At 52.4% G+C, this 21146-nt stretch overlaps 1 protein-coding gene across 1 annotated transcript in view; it reads left to right on the top strand.

Moving 5' to 3' along the window:
* Positions 1-21146, top strand: part of FLT1 (fms related receptor tyrosine kinase 1) — a 173145-nt gene that overhangs the window by 149127 nt on the left and 2872 nt on the right. The window contains exons 21-29 of the mRNA XM_030882597.2: positions 3312-3468; positions 3901-3998; positions 4729-4851; positions 6817-6928; positions 8385-8484; positions 13895-14000; positions 14266-14408; positions 16481-16565; positions 18299-18393. Of these exons, the coding sequence (XP_030738457.1) occupies positions 3312-3468; positions 3901-3998; positions 4729-4851; positions 6817-6928; positions 8385-8484; positions 13895-14000; positions 14266-14408; positions 16481-16565; positions 18299-18393 (1019 nt within the window). The remainder of the gene's footprint in view (positions 1-3311; positions 3469-3900; positions 3999-4728; positions 4852-6816; positions 6929-8384; positions 8485-13894; positions 14001-14265; positions 14409-16480; positions 16566-18298; positions 18394-21146) is intronic.

Below are 21146 nucleotides of genomic sequence, written 5' to 3'. Positions count from 1 at the left end.
ATTTTTTTCAGTCGACACCATGAATGACTGAGCTTAAAACACAATCTCTGCTTTTTTCGTTTAAAAAAATTTTTTTCTTTCCACGCTAATATAGCACACTCTTTTTCGGGTGAGCACAGAGAATATTCGAGCCCACTGTATGCAGTGATAATTAGAGATTAAAATTTACTAGCCATCTACCTAAATATCAAATCATCTTGATAAATTTCTCTGTCTCTTTCTCTCTCCATAGATACTCAGACATGCACAAATCACTTAGTCACTCATTTCTTAAAAGACGATGGCAAGCATAATCGTTTCCATTGATTAGATTAGAGAAATTAAGGACTCAGTCAACTGACTTTATAGTCAACAATAGAACAGTGACGGGGCCAGAGAAATCATTTTCTTCCCTCCCTACTGCCTTTTCTCCCACTTCCCCACACCTTCACCACCGATGTCACCCCTATACACATACTGAACCGGCCTTACCCACCAAAACAAAGCTATGTAATAAAAGGAACACAAGGGTCCAAGTCCTGAATGCAAACAGAGTTTAAAAGGGATTACTGAGTGAAGGAGAGTTGAATAAACCTTTGCCAATGTGACCTATTTCACCAATGGTGTGTCCTTCTCTGGACTAGAGAAGCCCACGAGACGATGATTTGACATTATTAACCTGTAATCAGCAGTGTCGCTGATGAATCCATGTAGCTTGGTGGTTTAGGCGCTCAGAGTCCAGGCTCAGACTTCCTGGATTTAAATCCTATCTCTGCCACTCAAGAAATCTGGGACCTTGGGCACGTTACTCAGTCTCTCTAAGTTTCAGTTTCCTCATTTATTAAATGGAGATAATAATAGAACCCAGCTGACGGAATTGTTGAATCAAATTCCGTTCATCTCTCCATAAATGTTAATTACCATCATCATCATCATTGATCCACCGAGATAGAAAGACTGGGTGAATCTAACTTAATGCCACTCATCTATATGATCTGGATGACGGATAAGGTATGCGACACCCAAGAATGATGCCCGTCTCTGTCATGCGAGTGAGATTCTCATGGGGCACACGAAGAAGACCCACCGGACAGCTGCCCATTCTCTCAGCCTCTGATCCAACCGGAGACACAGGTTTTCTACCAGACTGGCAACATATACGCAAGAACATACTTTCCCAATTTTAAACCATCCCCTCTAATAATGAGACTCTTGAAGCTGAAAGGGAACTTTGTGACCAGCTAGCCTACACGCTCGCATTACCGATGTGCCCAGAAAAGTCAAGTGACTGGCCTTAAGGACACACAAGGCAAGAGGTGACGTCGAGGAGAAAACTCAGCTCTCCTGACTCCGCCCCCCCCAATGCTTTTTCCATGCACTGCACTGGGTAAAGAGGGGAGAAAACATAAGAAAAAGGGGAGACTGGTGCCCTGGGCTGAGAGCAGTACAAACTCTCCTCAGTCCTGAAATCCTGGGCTGGCTTCAGGAAGAACTAATCCAGCAAGAATACCCCAGGGACCCGGGCAGGATGGAACGTTTGGGTTCGTGCGTCCTTTGTTTGAAGAGATTGCTTCCTTCTCTGGCTATATTTAATGATTCACCTCCCTCTTGGTGGAGCTTAGTGTTTTCGTGGAAAACACACGGCTGTGTTTCATATTTGGAACCTAAAGGAAAAACCAAATGGCCAAACAGAAATGGGATATTTCATTTTCCAAGTAAGTTCACTAGATCTTTACATATTATATGTAATAAATTCCCTGTATTCTGTCAGAGTCCCAAAAGTTCAATAAATCAACATTTACCAGAAATGGTTACCAATAAGCAAAACTAAATATACCGTTGATTGGGAGTCAGGAAGGGGTGAAGGAGTCTTGAGTTACGGTCCTTGGAGTCACGCCAAAGACTCGAGCCCTTTTCACCCCAGCATCTTTGCCAGCCCCCTTCCGCTGCTGCCTTCTGTCCTGGGAAGGGTCTTGTGGAAAATACAGTTTCTGTCCCCCACTGAGCAGAATCGAGTCTAACTGCCTCGGGGACACGTAATAACCAAGAGTTACGATCTCCATCTCCACTCAGGTAGGTCACCTGGACGGCAGTCGGGGTTCCCTCTGAGGCCTGACTCCCCTTCTGCGGCACAGGAGGGTCTCTTGTCGAGGGGGCAGGAGCCGGGGACCCTCCACGCTTCCAGGGTTTGTCAGGCTGAAGCAGCCTCCTCTGTCCTCTGCTTGCTCCCACGGCGCCCTCTAGTGGAGGGACCGTTCCCACTTCGTGACACTTCCAGGAAAAGCCACAGAAGGATGGGGAGCCTGGGGAATCTCAGCCCTGCCCCGAAGGGCGGGCGGATCGGGGGACACCACTGAACCCCAGTCCCTCTCCGACCCTGTCTGGCACTGCCATCTAGCAGGACTGAGCTAGGGACTCGGTCGAGTCCTGAAGCCACTGGGAGTCCTGTTTCTAGTGTCACAGTGATGAGGTGAATTACGAAAAGGTGATAAAAATCTTTTCTGGTTCCACCCTGAATCAACAACTCCTTTCCCGTGAGTCAAAACGTAACAAGATGATCGAGCTCTTCCGATGAGAGAAAGGAAACCCAGAAAAGCAAGGTGGTTTGTTCGAGATCACATGGTCAATGAAAGAACCAGATACACACCAGGGCTTAGAGGCCCAGTCCAGGGTGAAAGGCCTTTTCTACCTTCGTTAGCATCAAACTCTATCTTTGTTCTGAATGCAGGGGAGACAAGGAAACGTTCATGCTCCCTCCTTCTCCAAGGAAACCAGAGAAATTGGTAACTGCGGCCTTCTCTTATTACTCCTCCCAGGGATTACAAAAGCCCCGAGTTGACCGGGGATCCTTTTCTGTCATCCCGTATCCTCTTTCACAAGATGGCGCACGGCATGGAAAAGCGCTCAAGGGCATAGATTGGAGTTGGCCGAACCTGGGTTCAAGCTTTGCCATTTACTAGCTGCATGTGACTTCGATTACCTGACTTCTCTGAACATAATTCCCTCGTGTATTACAAGCAAGAACTACTTCATAAAATTGTTGGAAAGATTAAAAGAGAAAATGTCCCGAAGATTCTTAGTGTACTGGCTCACACCGAGTGAGCTCTCAGTTAATAGCAGCTGCTGTGGATATTCCTTTATCCTCCCCGAGATGCTGTCAGGGAGCCCAAGAGCAGAAGAGACTCCACAACCCCAGGCGAAGCCAGGCTACTAATTTACTATCCATTTTGTCGGACGACATTCTCCTAGGGCAGGCGAGTGCCAGCTTGAGGGACTGGTCTCCCCGTTACTGTTCTGTCCCTTTCATCTGTGTCTTTCTTGGTCTGTTAAAGGATGCAGCCTTACACGTGGAGCCTAAGAAAGAGAAAATGGAGCCAGACCTGGAGCAGGGCGAGAAACAAAGACTAGATAGTGTTACCAGCAGCGAGAGCTTCGCAAGCTCCGGGTTTCAGGAGGATAAAAGTCTGAGTGATGCCGAGGAAGAGGAGGGTAGGTATTAATTCCTTCCTGTCCTACAGTCTGGGATATTTTTACAGCAGACTGTGCATCTCTGAAATAGTTTTCTTATTTATCACCCTAGTAAACACCCGTGGGAGACTCGAAGCGTAATGTCCTGGGGAGATAAGATTTGAATTTAGATTATTTATAGAGTTACTAATTTTGACAGGGAACTGTACAATTGTCTCCCCTCCGGCCTTTCTGTCTTCATGGATCATCCCCTGCCCCCCGTGCTTGGGCAAAATGGGCTAGAGGCCTGGAAAAATCTCGGATATTCATGTTGAAACTCAAAAATGCTCTCGAAAATGAACTCTGATCTACTTGTTGGTTTGTTTCGTGTTTTGCTAACATTGTTCCAATAAACTGGGATTTGGTGGCATAACAAGAGCCATTACAAACAGTTACGGTTTTAATGCTTTCCAGATTCTGACGATTTCTACAAGCAGCCCATCACTATGGAAGATCTGATTTCTTACAGTTTTCAAGTGGCCAGAGGCATGGAGTTTTTGTCTTCCAGAAAGGTCAGCCTCACGATCTTTACTGTTTTGCTTCTTCACCAGGCCCGGTCGTGTGGATGTTCACATGGGCAAACACACACCTATGCTATAAATCCACTTTTCCTCGTATTTGCTTGTATGTGTGTCCTTAAATGTAGAGTGAACTTCACAACACACGACCTAATTTATCCTGATATGAGGAAGTTTGAGTACAGTGACTCTTGGGTACCAGCAGGTAGAACTCAATTCCAGGGGAAAAGCTCGCTGGGTTTCAGACTAGATGAACCTGGCACCTGTGCTCCACAACGTCCTCTGGCGTGTTTTCAGAGCTGGCCAGACTCTCAGACTACACGACTCCATGGGAGGGCCTCTATTAATACATCCCAGTGGGGTCCTCCCAGGAAACTCCAGCTAGATCGTGATCTGATCTCAGCAGCTCAGGATAAGAGGTTTTGGGGAAGTTGTGCTCCCTGGGAGAACCCGATGGCCAGCTCTGTTTCCCCGATGCTGTCCTGCAACACAGTAGCAAAGGGGATTCGGGACCCTTCTTGACTTGGGGGCCTCCGGGGGTCTGTACTGGTAGAGAAGTGCTTCACGTTTGGGGCGACGCCACATGCGTCGGGAGCCGCTCCCTTCATGTAAAGGAAGCGTGCGAAAGGGATCCCCGAGTTCAGAAGGAGAACACTGAGAAGGCGCAGGCAATCAGCCGATGAGATCGAGGACGTGCACTGATCATGCCACTGTTTTATTCTAGTGCATTCATCGGGACCTGGCAGCACGAAATATACTGCTGTCTGAGAACAACGTGGTGAAGATTTGCGATTTTGGCCTTGCCCGGGATATTTATAAGAACCCCGATTACGTGAGAAAAGGAGATGTAAGTCAGTTGGACGTTTCTTGGGCTCATTTAGGCCCTATCATTTCCAAACCACAGACCAAAGCCCTCGGCAGGGGTCGCTGAAAACCAGCACGCGCTTCCTGTGGAGGCGAATGGTCCGCGTGCACCGTGGACCCGAGAGCCCTCGCACGGGGCTCCGGGAGGCCACGGTCCCCTCCTCCTGTCCTTCCCCTGTCCCTGCTCGGCTCCTGTCCTTTGGGCTCCGGAGCGCTGTTCAGTGGGCCCTGCGGGGACCACAGCGTCCCCTCCCCTTTGCCCCCTGGGGGAGTTCCCTGGGCCACTGGAAAGAACAGCCTGGACTCTTCCCCTCAGATAAACCCGGGTGATGGATTCAGCAGGTGTACACATCTCAGGAAGGGCGGGGGCAGGCGTCAGGATGACCTTGCCGGGGAGGAAATCGCGTCCCTCCCGGGTTTGCCTTCAGACCCAGCATCGCTGCCAGCTCACACGGGCCTCTCCTCCCCGCCTGTTTCTGAACATAGTGTTATTTTTGCTTTTGCGGGTGACCTCCTGTGCCCCCTCTTCTCTGGCCTTTACCCTGAAGCCTTAATTAAGTCTGTGTCTGGGCTCTGATGACTACTCCACAGTCGCGGTTCTCAAACTTGAGCGAGCACACACATCACCTGGAGAGCCTGTTCAGCTGAAAGTCTTGGGTGGAGCCTGAGAATGTGCCTCAGCTGGTCCCAGGACTACACTTTGAGAACCACTTCTCCTCCACAGTTTTTTTTCCTGTTTTTTTTTTTTTCTGGCCGCACTGTGAGGCATGTGGGATCTTAGTTCCCTGGCCAGGGATCGAACCTTCACCCCCTGCACTGGAAGCACAGTGTCTTAACTGCTGGACCACCATGGAAGTCCCCCACTCTTTCTTTCTTTTATTTATTAATTTTTTGGCTGCGTTGGGTCTTTATTGCTGCGTGCGGGCTTTCTCTAGCTGCGACGAGCAGGGGCTGCTCTTCGTTGCAGTTCATGGGCTTCTCATGGCGGTGGCTTCTCTTGTTGCAGGGAACGGGCTCTAGGCACGCACGCGGGGTCAGTAGTTGTGGCTCGCGGGCTCTAGAGCGCAGGCTCAGTAGTTGTGGCGCACGGGCTTAGCTGCTCCGTGGCATGTGGGATCTTCCTGGACCAGGGCTCAAACCCATGTCCCCTGCATTGGCAGGCGGATTCTTAACCACTGTGCCACCAGGGAAGCCCAGCCCCACTGTTGCTTTTTATAAAAGGAAAACAACAAGCTTTCCTTGAGAGCCCTGATTTGCAAAGATGGCATCTACCCACGTGTCAGTCTGTGCTTCTTTTGTGTCCATCCGTGTCTCTTTCAGCCTCTCCCTGGCCCTCCCGCCTCTTTTTCTCTTTGTCTCTCCACTATCCCAGGCTCCCTGTCAATCCCCATCCCTCTGAAGTGGCCGGGCCTAACTCACTGGAGTTCCTGCTTGAAAGCCAGCCACATGGCATCCTGAATACTGTCCATCAACTATCAACTTCCTTCTTTCTGGCGCCTTTGCCAACTCCCCCCATTCAATGACTTTTTAAATCCCTTTTTTTTTTTTTTTAATAGGAATGCCTTTCGAAATCCTTAAGAAAAATTCCAGGAAATTATCGAGTTTCAGGATGCCTTCTACTTCAGATCACTCTTTCCCAGGTCTCTGTAGAGTGTGAGCTCTTGTGGGGAGAAGGATTTCTTACAGAGTGAGAGTCAGGACATGCTGTGCTCGTAGGAAGGGCTCAGTGAACAACTGCTGCCATCACAGGAACTAGTGTAGCACACCGCTCTCCCCCTTGCAGCGTAACACTGCATGTTATGAGTTTCCTCCATGCTGGGAAACCATCGCTGCTCTAGGAAATGACTTATAGGCCAAATGTTATCTGGGAGGTGACCCCGTGGGCACATGGGTTGAATGTGCTCTGTCGTCACGTTCTCCTGCTCAAGGCCCCCTTGCCCTTTTCTAGACTCGACTTCCTCTGAAGTGGATGGCTCCCGAATCCATCTTTGACAAAAGCTACAGCACTAAGAGCGACGTGTGGTCTTACGGAGTACTGCTGTGGGAGATCTTCTCCTTAGGTAAACCCGGGGGCAGGACGCGAGCAGACGGGCCAGGACCGCGCGCCCCCTCTGCCGAGCCTCCGCGGGCAGATCAGCATCTGACACCCACGTAGGCTCAGGCGGGTGGCGTGTGCACGTGCGCCTGCGCCGCAAAGATGTTCGTAGGGCCGTGAACGAGGTCTGACCGGAGTAAGAGCCGCAGTCAGGCTTGTCTTCAGCCAGTCTGGCTGCTCCTTCCCTGTCCTCGGCCCCCTTCTTCTAATTCCTCAAACACCCATTCCTCTTCCCTCCCTGCGTCCCCCCCTCCCCGCAGAATTTCCCAGGAAAGACCCAACAAACACAGCTCAACCCGTGCCTCTGATGTCAGCACAGCCAGCCCCCGACACTGGTTTACGCTGGTTGTATTTACCCTGCTTCCACCAGCACCCACTGCGGTGGCTGGAAGCCGCGTCCAAGGCGCTCAAGCACAGGTGCGCCCGGAGCCCCCATCTGCTCGCAGACACGCACCGAGGCCTCCCGAACGCCGGGTCTAGCCAAGAGGCTTTCGGACTTTGCCAGAAACTTGCCTTGCAGAGCAAATAAAAAGTCACCCAGTAACATCCCTGGTTTCCTGTAATGTGTGAAAAACATTCCTCTGCTTTCGATGACAGGCACCTGTTGCTTCCAGTCTTTGAAAGCAGCTTGGCGGCCACAGTGGCCCCGCGGTGACACAGGGCCAGTGCTGCACGCCGCCCAGCTGCTTCCTCCTGACAGCAATCACTCGAAAGTGCAGACAAACAAATGCTGAGACAGACTCGGTTCGAGGTCTGGAACAGGGCAGATCGGGAGGGCCTGCTACCCCCGAGCCCTCCCTCAGCCACCAGTCCCTCTAAGAGGGACGGTTACCTGCGATCCTGCCCAGAAAAACTGGCAAAAGGCAAAGTCCCGGCTCCTCGGGGGCCCCCTGCAAGCCCCGCCCCACAGCAGCCAGCCCAGTCCCGCAGCTCCTGGCCCCCTTCCCTCGGGCCCCTCACGGCAACCGGTCCCCCAGTGCTGTGCGAACCTCACACGAGAGTAGTGAGTTCAAGTCGTTCTCAGTGAGGTGCGAGTGAGCCACCAGTGACCGCCTCCGAGTCTACTGGCTTTTTAAAAAGCAGCTCATTAACTCAAGGAAGGAGTCTAAATGCTGGGCTTTCTCTAGGGTTCCTTGTAGGGAGAGGGGAGGGACCCCTCAGGTGCCACCCTTTCTCCTGACCCAACAGACCAGAGCAGCCATGGGAACGGCCTGCGGGCATCTGACACCCAGCACCAGGGCGCCAAGCGCCAGCAAGGATCCGCTGAGCTGCCCTGGGGCTTGCGCTGGGCGCTGAGGTCCGTTCCCATCACCAGGAGTTCACTACCCAGCCCTCCCCTGGAAGGGAGGAAAGAGACACGGAATGGCCCCCCGGGGCGTTTCGTGCCCTGAGGCCATAACGTGCCCTGTGTTCCGGTACAGGTGGGTCCCCGTACCCGGGCGTGCAGATGGACGAGGACTTCTGCAGCCGCCTGAAGGACGGCATGAGGATGCGGGCCCCGGAGTACGCCACGCCCGAAATGTGAGCCCCCGTCACCTCCAGCCCATGGCTCCCCACCCCCGCACCCCCGGCCAGGCCGCCCCAGGAAGGGGACGTGCTGCTGACGTCCAGAGCCCCTGTCCTGGGAGATGCAGGGGGCTCTCCTTACCCCAGGGTCGCCCCTGCCTAGCCCCCTGGGGCCCAGCCGTGCCGGGAGCACGTTCCAGAAGCGAGGCGTCACGTCCTGGACCCGTCCCTACCTAGGGCTTCTCTCCACCCCCGACGTAGCTGCGAGCCGAGGTTAGGAACGCAGCTTCTAGCTAGGAGCCCGGGCACAACTGAACAGCCCGCCCGGGAAGTGGAGGCCAGACCCCGTGCCCGCTCACAAAGTGGGCCCACGGCCTCCGCAGCTGACCGGCCCTCCAGCCACACCCGGGACCGTGGGGGGCTGGCTGGAGCGTAGGGAGAGACGTGGAGGAGAGGAACGGGGGTCTGGACTGGGTAGGAACCCTGCTCCCCAGAGGCCCGCGTGGGCAACGAGGCACCTTCAGCCTGTGCGGAGCAGGCGGCTGGGGCTGCTGCTGGCGGGGGCCCCTCCGCTTGGCCCCGTGGCTCTAGGAGGACGGGAGGACCAGGGTGAGGGCTGTCCACCTTGGACAAGCGCTTGCTCGCCCCTCTCAGACTCTGTCTTCCTGACGCTCTGTGGGTGTTTTGCCCTGAGGCCTGGGCAGGAAGGTGATGACCCCGGCAGTTCTGTCAGGCTGCTAGACAAGGACTCGCCCCCCCCCCCCCGCCCCGTCCATGCTCGCGGCGGTACCACCTTTCCCGAACAGACAGGGGGCCCTCCCCCTCCCACCCGCACAACTTGGGGCTGTGAGGAGCCCCTCGACGGCCTTTGGGAGGAGTCGGAGGGAACGAAGGAAGTGTGCGCTTGGCCAAAGTGCCCTCTCTTTCCTTCACGGCCCAGAGACAAGCTAGGTCAGACCCGGGACCGTGAGGACGGGGGACTCGGGCCACGGAGGCGGGGCTGGGGAGCGGCCTGAGTGCAGAGGGGAGAAGGGACCCGGCCTTCTCAGTCGTACGTGGTGTCCTTGCCAGCAAAGCACAAGGCCCTTCTGAGAGCTGGGGACGCGGCTAGATTAGCCCCAGGCCTGCGCTGGACTGGAGAGGGATTTTAAAGGCGGGAGAGTTCTCAAGTGCTCACTGCTTTTACGTGGTGGACAGGGGCAGACACCAGGAGGTCTGGTTTAAAATGAGATGACTTTGCACTTTACAGTTTTCTAAGCGAAGATCCCAGCCCGCTTGAGGGGCAGGCAGACAGGAATTTTCACCTGAATTGGATGCGTGACGAAACTAAGCCTCTGAGAAGTCTCATGATTTGTCGGCTAAGTAGAGAGGAGACAGATTTAAAGGCAGTCCTCTGGACTGAGCTCCCTAGATCACAGGACTGTTAAGTTAGGAATATACCCCATGTTCCTTAGAAGAAACGTCTAATATGTCCACTCATGCTTTGAATTAAATATTTCCTTGGACTTTTCATATAATCTGAAAATCTCAAAAGCAAGTTCCCAGTGACTAACAGTAATGACTGCGGTCGTCAACCACAGCCTTTATTAGTTATTTAGTGCTTATTAAGCGTCAGGCACTGTCTTAAGCACTTTAACATATTAATTTACCTCATTCTCGTAACAACCCTATAACGTGGGTGCTGTTATTATCTCCATCTTACAGATGAGACAACCAAGGCACAGAACACCTAAGTGATTTGCCACTTTGCCAATTAGTTAAGCAAACCGAGTCTGAGTCCAGAGCCCCCAGCACCACGCTACACACCTGCAGGGTGTGTTTCCAATTCTTATCCAGGTTCTGGTCCAAAACAACTCACATCAGCTTTGGGCCCAAAACTCACTTGGACTTTATCAAACCTTCAAGTCTTTATATAAGGTAGCACTTGTACCCCAGTCCACAGAAAGAAGGATGGTCCCTCAATTCTAGGGAGTTTATTTTAGAAACTATAAAAACAAAGAAGGAGCTTTGTGATTCGTTTGTTGAGAAGTCCAGAATTCAAACCTTCAGCGTTTGAAAGCTGTTGGAGTCATTTCCCTCCTGTTTGTTCCAACAGCGGGAAGGCCCTGGTGAGGATGAAGGGCAGCTCTCAGAACTAGGGTTCTGTGACCTGAACTTGGTCTAAATTGGCGTGCCCTTGGGAGCTTGGGTGATAGCTTGGAAAGGAAGCTTTTCTCACAGTCCCGTCACCCCTGGCTCATTTTCTAGAAGGGCCATGGGGTTGGGTGTAACTGGTGTCTCTTTTCTTTATTAAACCTGTTTACTTAGTGATGTAAAACGGTTTTAACGTGAGTCACTCATTCCTCGCCCAGAGCCTGTTTAATCAGATGTCTTTCAATAAGGGAAGAAATAATGAATGTTTTGATTTTTTTTTTTTCTTTTCCTTTGGTGTTTGAGATGATTTGCACTGAATCTTAGGCAAGAGGAGTGGAAACTAGAAGTCAGAAACCAAGAATCAAAATAAACAACAGCAAGCGTTGCAGGTGGTCCCTTCGGCTGGTTTCAGCAGAGAGGAACCTGGGAGAATCCTGTTCACAGGCCTTGCATTTCCCCCACCAGCTGCCTCTCAGCAGCGAAGTGATGCTGGTCGGGATAAGCCTGGGGCCTCTGCTTGACCAAATGCTCCCTACTCTCAGGGCATGCCCCCCCCCTTTTTTTTTGCCTGGTTCAAGCCTTTCTTGCTTTGGCTGCCTTGTATAGAATATCTGTGTATATATTTACTGTTCTTCCAGTGGCCTCTGAGAATCTGTTTCTTGCTAGAGACGAGGGAGCCTTAGACGAGGTAAGGCAGACACAGGCCAGCCTCTGCCACAGCCCACACCCCTGGGGTGAGGATCCCAGACTCGAGTCTCGTGACCACCTGCCTCTGTAGCGTGCATTTCTGTACCTACCTCAATAAATTAGTAAGATGTGTCAACGGACCTTAATATGAGATCCACATGGGACCGTCTTACACTACTCTAGCCCTGTGGTCGCTAGCAGGCTGGCCTGGGTTGCCTGGAAGGAGCACGTGCCTTGAGCCCGCACTCTAAGGCACTGCTCGTCAGGGAGAGTTAAGGGACCTGTCCTGTGTCCCCCAGAGAGCAGTGACGACAGCCCAGAGTCCCAGCCTCCTTGGTGTCTATAAGCTGAGCCCCACTGCAGTGGTACCTGACACCGGACCGCACAGCACACTCACCCAAGGGCCCTCACCGCTCTTAGAACAAGTCAACCCACAGCCCGCCCCTAGGGTTTAGGTCAAACAGGTCCAGTAGATGAGACACAGGTGGGAGGGAACCAGAATCACCTTCTGAAAAGAGTCTTGACCCAGAAGTTTGGACAAATGGAGGAAAGTTAGCAATTCAGACACGTGATCTTTATGAACTCCTGTCCGTCCCTAAACAAAGACTTAAGTACCCAGCAAGCAGATATCCTATCAGAAAGGAGGACCTCAGCTCCACCAGCCAAGTATCAGGAGAGTTTGCTTGTGAAGACCAGTGCCCGTGGAACGTTCTGAAGACCACGTGGTGCTCCCAACCCCTTGGGTACCTAGAAGTTTATCCTGGGGTTAAATCAGAGCCTTTGGACAGACACACCTGGACCACACTGTTCTGCCTCTTAGAATTGTTTTTACTGAATGGTATTTTTTGCCATTGAGACTTGGCCAGCATTGAAAGACGATGCACAAGGCCATCCCATGAAGTCATTATGACCCGGATGATAATGATGCAGTTGAGAGATGTCTACAAGAACCTCCTTTCAGATTTCAGTTCTGGGAAGAGCCATCCTTCCTCCAAGTAGCTGGTTTATTTTTAGCTTCTGGCTCATGTGCACCATTTAACTGGTTATTCCTTCCTTTCACCAGCTGCCTGGAAGCTTAGAGCACTGCCTCTGTCAAACTACTCAAAATCATGATATAAATTGTGCATCTTAACTCTGCCTGTAGTTTCAACCTTTTCTCACTGTTATTTTTATATCCCTCCTCATACTCTGCTTTTTTTTTTTTTTAACCTTCCTATATTCTCCCTGTCAGCCACCTCATAGACTTTGACACAAAATAGGGATAGCCTTAAGAGACACTTGGAGCTGTGGGTGCCGCCTGCAGGCTCACACCTGAGAGGTGGCAGCAGGGATGCGTCACCTCAGGCGCATCCCGGCAGCGCCCAGGTCCCAGCCGTGTCTGCGGTCTGCCTTGGGAATTAGGGATTCGTGGAAGGAGCAGCGCGTTCTCTTCTAGGAGATCAGTCTGACTTCCTTCAGCAGACATCTGTTGAGTGCGCACAGGCAGGCCCTGGGTTAGGTGAGGGGTCTGGAGAGGAGGTCCCTGCCTGAGCAGGGCTCCCAGCCGGGTTCTGACCCAGATCCAGAGTCCAGGCCCATTCAGATTTTGATCCGACCTGGTCAGAGTCCTCTCTAGGGGATCTCCCGAGAGAAGAGATGACTTACAATCAACATCCCGAGAACAAAGAGAATAGATCCTTAAGCCAGTGTGTGTACAGATGCTTGGCAGGTGGTTTGCCCAGAAGGGGCAGGCAGAGACCTCTACTCCCTGCAGACGTGACTGAGAGGAGCCCGATACCCTTCGGCCTAAAGTGTCAGGAGCATCACAGAGGAACCCTGTTGACGTTTAAATCCCGGGACAAGAGTCGGCTTCCGGGACACTAAGGCAAATGGTTTCATATCCAGAAGCCAGCCTGTACTTTTGCCTTGTGCGGGGAGAGGCCAGTTTGAGATGCTGGGGGTGGGGCAGTCAGCCACATGGAAGGAACTAGCATACGGCCCGAGGAGCCACCCACACTCTGTGTGGGCGTCCACCTTTTGGAAGCGATGTCGGTCGTGTACACAGTGCCTCCCCCTGCCCACCTCCACTGCTGAGCTCGGCAAGGCAACTGTGAGGGGGTAAGACATCCCATGTGCTCATGCAGGAGCCCAGGGCAGCCGTCATTCCAGCCTGAGAAGGTCCTAAGACTGCAGACTATTCACCCGTGGATATCTGTGTCTGTATCCACTTTCCACCTTTAAGGACACTGTCCTGCTTTGCACAGGGAGGGGAGGACGTGATACTTCATGGCCGAGTGACCACTGGCGTTTCCCCCCAGACAGCTCGGCTTCACTCAGAGCTCAGCCCCCGCTCCCGCCAACAGCCTGGGTCGTCATGGGCTCCGGGGGGGTTGGTTTGAGAGTCTACCTGTGTAGACGTGTTTTCCACTACCAGCAGGACCTGGCGCGAGCAGCCTTTTTGTGTCGTGGCTGCGTACCCACATCTAAAAGTGGAGCAAACACTACATAACTACGAGAAGCGTCATCTTTATACCCATGACAACACCCATCCCTTGGCCAGTGTGTAGGGCAGTCTATGTACTCCCCACTGCTCTCCAGCAATCTCTGCTGTGCTCTCACCCAACAGCTACCAGATCATGTTGGACTGCTGGCACAAAGACCCAAAAGAAAGGCCAAGATTCGCAGAACTTGTGGAAAAACTAGGCGACTTGCTTCAAGCCAATGTACAACAGGTAAATTTATCTAGAATATCAGAAGGCCAGATGCCTTCAATATAAGTCAAGGGAGTGTCTTCTTTGTCTGTTATTTTAATGGCTATTAATAGCTGAGCTCAGGAGTAAAAGAAAACACGTGTGGGGGGGGTGTGGGTGTGTGCAGACTTATCTTCCCCAGACACAAGCAAGATTGTGGAAATGACATAGTTGAACTGAAACAGTGTCCCACAGAAACAGGCTGAAGTAGACATGCATGTGACTACACCTGTCTTTGGTGTTTTAGGATGGCAAGGACTATATCCCACTCAATGCCATACTGACAGCAAATAGTGGGTTTACGTACTCAACTCCTGCCTTCTCAGAGGACTTCTTCAAGGAAGATATTTCTGCTCCAAAGTTTAATTCAGGAAGTTCTGATAATGTCAGGTAAGATCTCTCTTTCCCCAACTTCATTTTATAAAATTTTCAAACATAGAAAAAAGCCCACCTCCTAAACCCAAACATACATTTTACCTCATTTCGTGTACGTACTCGATACGTGTGTGTGTGTGTATTTTTCCTTTTGCCGAACCTTTTGGAAAAGGGCATAAGGCACTGTAACACCTTCCCTTTAAATACTTTGGTGTACATCTCGTAAGGGACAGTCTTCTGTGCCACCACACCAAAGAAAATTGATAATCCCTTCATGCTATGAAATTTTCAAATCTCCATTATTTTCCCCAAATGTCTTATGTACCTTTTTTCAAAGCATCATCCAATCAAGAACACTTTGCATTTTCTTTCATTTCTTTAGTCTGTCTTATTCTAGAAGAACTCCTCTTTTGTTCCCCCCAATGACCTTGACTTTTTTCATGATACCTTCGATAAAATGCAACAAAGTGGATTTGTTTTCTTACCTGACAAACTAAGTACCTCTCGTTAGCCTAGAGGAAATTGGAGAAGGTGTAAGGGAGGAACGATGTACTGAGTAGCCGTGCTGGGCGGGGTCAGCACCTCAGTCCTAGCGGTGACACGTGTGTCACACGCATTCAGTGCTCATGGTTAGACACGTGCTGTGTGGTCTGGTACCATGCTGGGCTCTTTGCATACATCACCTCCTTTAATGCTCAAACCAATCCTATGAAGAGTTCCTGGTATACAAGTGGGGACATTAAAGCTCCACAGAGGACAGCTCGCCAAAACTGTGCGGCTCGAAAGCGGCAGAACAGAACTTCTAACCCAGGTGTTCTGACGCTCCCTCCCTGTCCCCGTGTAGTCAGGACTCGTTTCAGGACTTTGACTATCCTGTGGGCCTTCTAGCATTTTTGCCTGCAGTCGGTACACTCCTAGGGCTCCAACCTCAGTTCAGTCAAGCTTGACAGGCGACTAGGGAAGAGCTGGAAAGACCGATGGTCTGGGACGGGCCTGGAAGAAGTCCAGTGGCCGGCCCAGATCTGCGGTGCTGGGGTCACAGGTCAGCGGCACAATTCATACTTCACAACCGGCCCAGATGAGTCATCCATTGTTGTTTTTTTTTTTTTTTTTTTTTTGGCCTGATACGCGGGCCTCTCACCACTGTGGCCTCTCCCATCGCGGAGCGCAGGCTCAGCGGCCATGGCTCACAGGCCCAGCCACTCCACGGCATGTGGGATCTTCCCAGACCGGGGCACGAACCCGCGTCCCCTGCACCGGCAGGCAGACTCTCAACCACTGCGCCACCAGGGAAGCCCCATCCATTGTTTTAAAGATGAGAAAAGTAAGCGTGGATTAAATAAATTAGCAGGGGCGGATTGGGTCAGACCTGGGGAGGAAGGTGTCAAAGTTACACGGGCCTCTCCGGTCTGTTGCTTAGCCTTGGGCCCAATAGGGAGCTCGCCTAAGAGACGGGGCCTTGTCGGTGGTGACAGGGCCGCAGGTGAGGGGGCGTACAGTGGGGCCCTCTGCCGGCCCCTCCTAACAGATCAACCAAAGCTCAGCAGGCAGCCACAGGGAGCTCATCCAAATACTACCCCTTTCTCCCGATCTGTGATCGCAAACCTGGATACACAAGACTAGCCCTGGTGCTCGATTATGCCATTGAATCAGCTGTGGGACCCTGACGGGTCATGTCCTTGCAGAAGTAGCAGCTGTACATGGTGAAGCCACATCACCTCTCTGGGCATCATTTCCCATTTCTTTGTAACATGGGTGTTTAGACCAGATGACGACCCAGGTCTCTTCTTGGCCCGACGCCATCTGGTTCCACGGGGGACCAGAGGCCTGACCACTGCCTCGTCTCTCAAGGGTCCCTCTGGGGTCTTGCTCAAAACTACGCAACGTGGATTAGCAACCACAGGAGGAAGTAGCACCACTGTCTGCATTCCCAGGGAAACACAGCCAGAGAACTGCAGCCTCAAGAGGGATGAGGTGACTCCCAGTGTTTGGGTTCACCTTAGCTGGGACGTGGTGCCCATGTCTCCTGACTAATCAAAACTGGATGCATTTTCCTGTCTTGATTATTCTTTCTGCTTCTTCTTTAGATATGTAAATGCTTTCAATTTCATCAGCCTGGAAAAAATCAAAACCTTTGAAGAACTTTCACCAAATGCCACGTCCATGCTTGATGTAAGTAATGGAAGTGGAAGGAACCTACTCAGTGCACCCAGACTCCAGTCGTCCGGTGGCTCTAGGTCAACGGGGGCCAGTAATCAGTGGTGGCTGAAATGACCATTTCAGGGGGGGCTGACAAGACATAGAATACACAGAGCTAATTTGAAAGTAATTCTGTAGTTTGAAGATAACCCAGGATTCACTCCAGGGCCCATGTCCTTGCCTGGGCGTAACTCAGTCCCCTACGAAACCTCACTGTGTGTTTCTAAGCTTCTTGGCCATCAGTGATGGAACCTTGCTTTCAGAGCATTAGAGGAACTCAAAGCTGTGCGAGTGGTTGCACCTTCGTGGTGCGACAGAGAGCCCTCTCCCACGAGCAGCTCTGAGATCCTGGAAGAATCTCCTAGGCCTCTGTTCCCACCCAACCACACAGGGCAAAGTGATCCATACAGCCCAGCAAACAAGAGGCCTCAACCAGCTCGTCCCTTTAAAAGATCTGGGATGTCGGGCTGAGAGAATAAGGGGAGGAGAGGAAGGGCTGGACAAGAGACACGGCCGCTGCATCTCAGGGCCGCTCATGGAGTCGTGACCCAAAAAAAGGCCTGTAAAACCTACGGTGGGGGCTTCCCTGGTGGCGCAGTGGTTGAGAGTCCGCCTGCCGATGCAGGGGACACGGGTTCGTGCCCCGGTCCGGGAAGATCCCACATGCCGCGGAGCCATGGCCGCTGAGCCATGGCCGCTGAGCCTGCGCGTCTGGAGCCTGTGCTCGGCAACGGGAGAGGCCGCAGCAGTGAGAGGCCCGCGTACCGCAAAAAAAAAACCCTACTGTGGTGTGAAGGTGATGACCACAAAGCGTGGCCTTGAGACACAGCACAGTCACCACTGAAAAACACCAAAACCTTCCAAACACACCAGAAAAAGAGGAAAGATTATTTAAACACTAAAAAAAAAAAAAAATTACAAATAAGCTGGTGAATACAAAGGCAAAGTGGCTGGAAATTTTGGTTTGCTGCTTAGAAACACTGGTTTTAAGACCAAGGAGACGATACGAAACAAAACATGGAAGGCTTCTTTGACCCTCAGCCCTGCCCGCCTGAGTAGCTCGGGAACTGGGGCCGGCCCCTTCCTGAGGCTCCTTTACTAACGGATAGTTAAGGACACAGACAGAGCCACGGGGGGACTGAAGGTGGCAGGAACCACGTGTGGGGTCCACTCACTGGAAACGCCGTGTTAACAGAGTCAGGACCCTGCATAAAACTCAGTGCTAAATACGAACCAACAAGGAAACAGAATGGCTGGAAACCATCACACAGGAGGGCCTAAAAATTCTGTAGAATCTTCAAGAAAAATTAAACCATGTCTTTATCATTTCTCAGAGTCTTTACATATCATTGCCAAGTCATCCGCCCAACTATCTTCAATATATTTAAGCAATAATTTGCATAAAAGTTGACTAGGAAAAACGCTCACCTGGTACCCGCAGTTTTCCCTTTTGTTTACATTTGCTTTCTTCACCGTCAGGAGGAAGGGCCTCAGTCACTGGGCACAGGGATTTCTTGTGACTGACAAAGTTTAGACTTGCCGATATGGAGACAATGCTGTGTCTTCACAGGCAGGGAGTGTGGAAGATGAGGCCAGAGCCTGGAGTGACCTTAGATGCGCATCCCAACATCACACCCCGATTGGCATGGGCCCCTCCAGGTCAAGCAAGAGGTGTAACCTTTTCCTTCTTCCCTTCTTCCCTTCAGGACTACCAGCTGGACAGTGGCACCCTGCTGGCCTCTCCCTTGCTAAAGCGCTTCACCTGGGCCGAGAGTAAACCCAAAGCCTCGCTGAAGATTGAGTAAGGACGCTGGGGGGCTCTGACCAGTTCCCGGAGGGGCGAGAAGGAAGGTGCCGGGGGAGAGGGTTTCATGGCGATACTTGAGGGCTACCTGCCCTCCTAGACCATAGTGTCCAGGCCGTGCAGAAAGCACTTTTTTCTCCCCAGAAGGACAGGAAAGAGGGCATAAAATCAGACATCTGAGTGCCATGTTCTGGGAAGGAAGACTGGGATTTAAGGGAAAACAGAACTTGCTTTACGGGCAAGGACAGGCAGTCCGAGCCCACGCAGCACAGCCGCTCAGTAAAAAGGAGCCCCATGTCTCCAACTGTCAACAGTGCACAGTCAGATGGAGACCTGCTCACAGGGGCGGGGAGGGGACGCGCACCCCTCACCATCCCGGGCCGGCAGCAGCGGCACAGGAGGGGCCCGACTACTGCCGTCCAGTCATGAGACTTGCCCTCCTGACACCCCAACCCTTCCAAGTGAGTGCTCATGTCCTGTGGACCGTGGCTTTCCTTCCTCCACACAGCGGCCGGTGGCAATGCCGTCAGAAAACGTGGGCTCTCTCTGGACCCTCCAGGGTGCTGGACCCTCTCGGTGCTCGTCCCTTCCCGGTTCCAATGCCTGCCCCCGACTCACCCACAGGCAGAACCGTCCTGCTCCTCTTGTACCCAAATCAGGGCTCTGCTGACTCACAGAGCCAGAGGGTAAACCAAGGCTCGCCTCTGCCGCTTACAGCAGCAGCCGTCCCCAGTACACGAGCAAGGAGCTGCAGCTGTGTGCGGTCACCTCTCCCTACAGAAGCAGGCAGCCGCGGCCAGGGAGCACAGGAAAATATGCTTAACCTCATTAGTCATCAGGGAGATGCAAGGCACATGAGACACCCCTTCTTCACACCTGCCCGCATGGCTGGAATCAGAGTCAGTGCTGGCGAGGAGATGAAGAAATTAGAACCCTGTATGCTCGCTGGTAGGAACATAAAACAGTGCAGCCACTTCGGAAAACAGTCTAGCAGTTCCTCAGAGGCTAAACAGAGTTAGTCTAGGAACCGGCAGTTCAGCTCCGTAGGCATATACCCCGCGGAAATGAAAACTTACGTCCGCACAGAAACTTGCACACAAATGTTCACAGCAGCGTTATTCATAATGACCAAAGGAAGAAACAACTCGAATGTCTATCAATTGGCGAATGGATAACTAAAATGCATATATCCGTACAACAGAAGATTTGTCAATAAAAAGTATGAGGTACCGATGCACGCTGCAACATGGATGAACCTTGAATTAAGTGAAAAGAGTCGCTCATGAAACACTACGCATCGTGATTCCATGTATATGAAATGCCCTGAAGAGCCCTCTGTAAATATACTAACAACCACTGGCCTGTACGCTTTAAATAGGTGAATCGCATAGTATGTAAGTTATACGTCAATACATCTGTTGCTTAAAACAAAACCAAAAAACACAAACAGGTGGCCAGCGCACGGCTAGTTTGCTGGCCCTGATCCAAGTCAAAGGGTGGCCACAGACGCCTCTGAGCCATGGGGCCCACAGCGCATCAACCCCAGGGAGCTGGAGGGCCGGGAACGTTCGGGCCCGAACACCTGCGCACGCGTGTCCTCTGCGGCGCCCCCCCGGGGGCCCGGAGCCGCGCGCCGGGCAGGTCAGGGGACACCGCGAGGAGTGACGGGAGAAGCGGGACCCACGCGCTTTTGTCTCCTACTTTAAAACACTTCCAGAAACGCTTTCCCGTGTGGAAAAAAGGAAAACCACCCATCGCATCCTCTACTCGGAGACTAAAACATAGAACATGGATCAAAGGCTGGGCGCGCTAATGCAGAGCCAATTCAACAACGTCGTGGCGCCCGGGGTTCTCATTCTCATCCCAGCTGTTAAGCCCACCAAACACGGGAGGACAAGAAAAGCTCCTCTGCCCGGCGCGGCGTCCTGGGCTGCATGCGACGCACGGAAGCCAGCAGCCAGTCCCCTGCCCCTTCACCCTTGCCGCGATACACCGCCTTAACTGGACATGCCTCTCCTCTGGAGCACAAACAGGAGAGGGAGACGGACGGCTGTGCTCACCTTTCCGTAGGACGTTCTAGGAGTTTCTCCAGGCGGCTGTAACAAACTTCCACAAACTCGGTGTCTCGACACAGGAGTTCCGGAGGCCGGACGTCGAAGATGAAGGTGTCACAGGGCTGCGCTCCCTCGGGAGGCCCCAGGGAAGACCGTGCCTCTCCTCCTCCAGCGGCGCCGCCCCCGGCGTCTCCTCGGCCCCACCTTCCCGCTCCTCCTGCGTGCGCCGTGACGCCCGCTCCGCCTCTCTTATAAGGACGCGTGTGATTGTGCTTGAGTCCCACCTGGGGGACGCAGGCCAGGCGACGCCTGCGGAGATCCTTTAGCTGAGTCGCAGCTCTTGCCTTATAAAGTGCTCTTCACAGGTTCCAGGGATTCGACTTGAATATTTGCGGGGCTGGGGAGCATCTCTGAGCCAATCACAGGCGTAGGGGAGGGCTGGACCCAAGCCTGGGGGCTATTTTCCACCAGCAGTTCTGGGTTTGCCTTAACTAATTCCACCCTGGGCCCTGGCCGGCCGGCGGAATGACGCCCAGCTGGTGGCAGAGAGGCCGTGCACAGCTCCAGAGACCCTGGCAGAGGGCGAGGTGGGACTCCACAGCCATGAACCCCAGGACGCCTATGAGCAAACGACCCACTAAGGGGTGGACTTGAGTGTGTCCAAGAAATCAACTTTGATTCTTTTCTTTTCTTTCT

This window comes from Globicephala melas, chromosome 18, assembly GCF_963455315.2.
Source record: "Globicephala melas chromosome 18, mGloMel1.2, whole genome shotgun sequence".
NCBI classification, from domain to species: domain Eukaryota; kingdom Metazoa; phylum Chordata; class Mammalia; order Artiodactyla; family Delphinidae; genus Globicephala; species Globicephala melas.
This window is presented reverse-complemented; position numbering and strand designations above follow the sequence as displayed.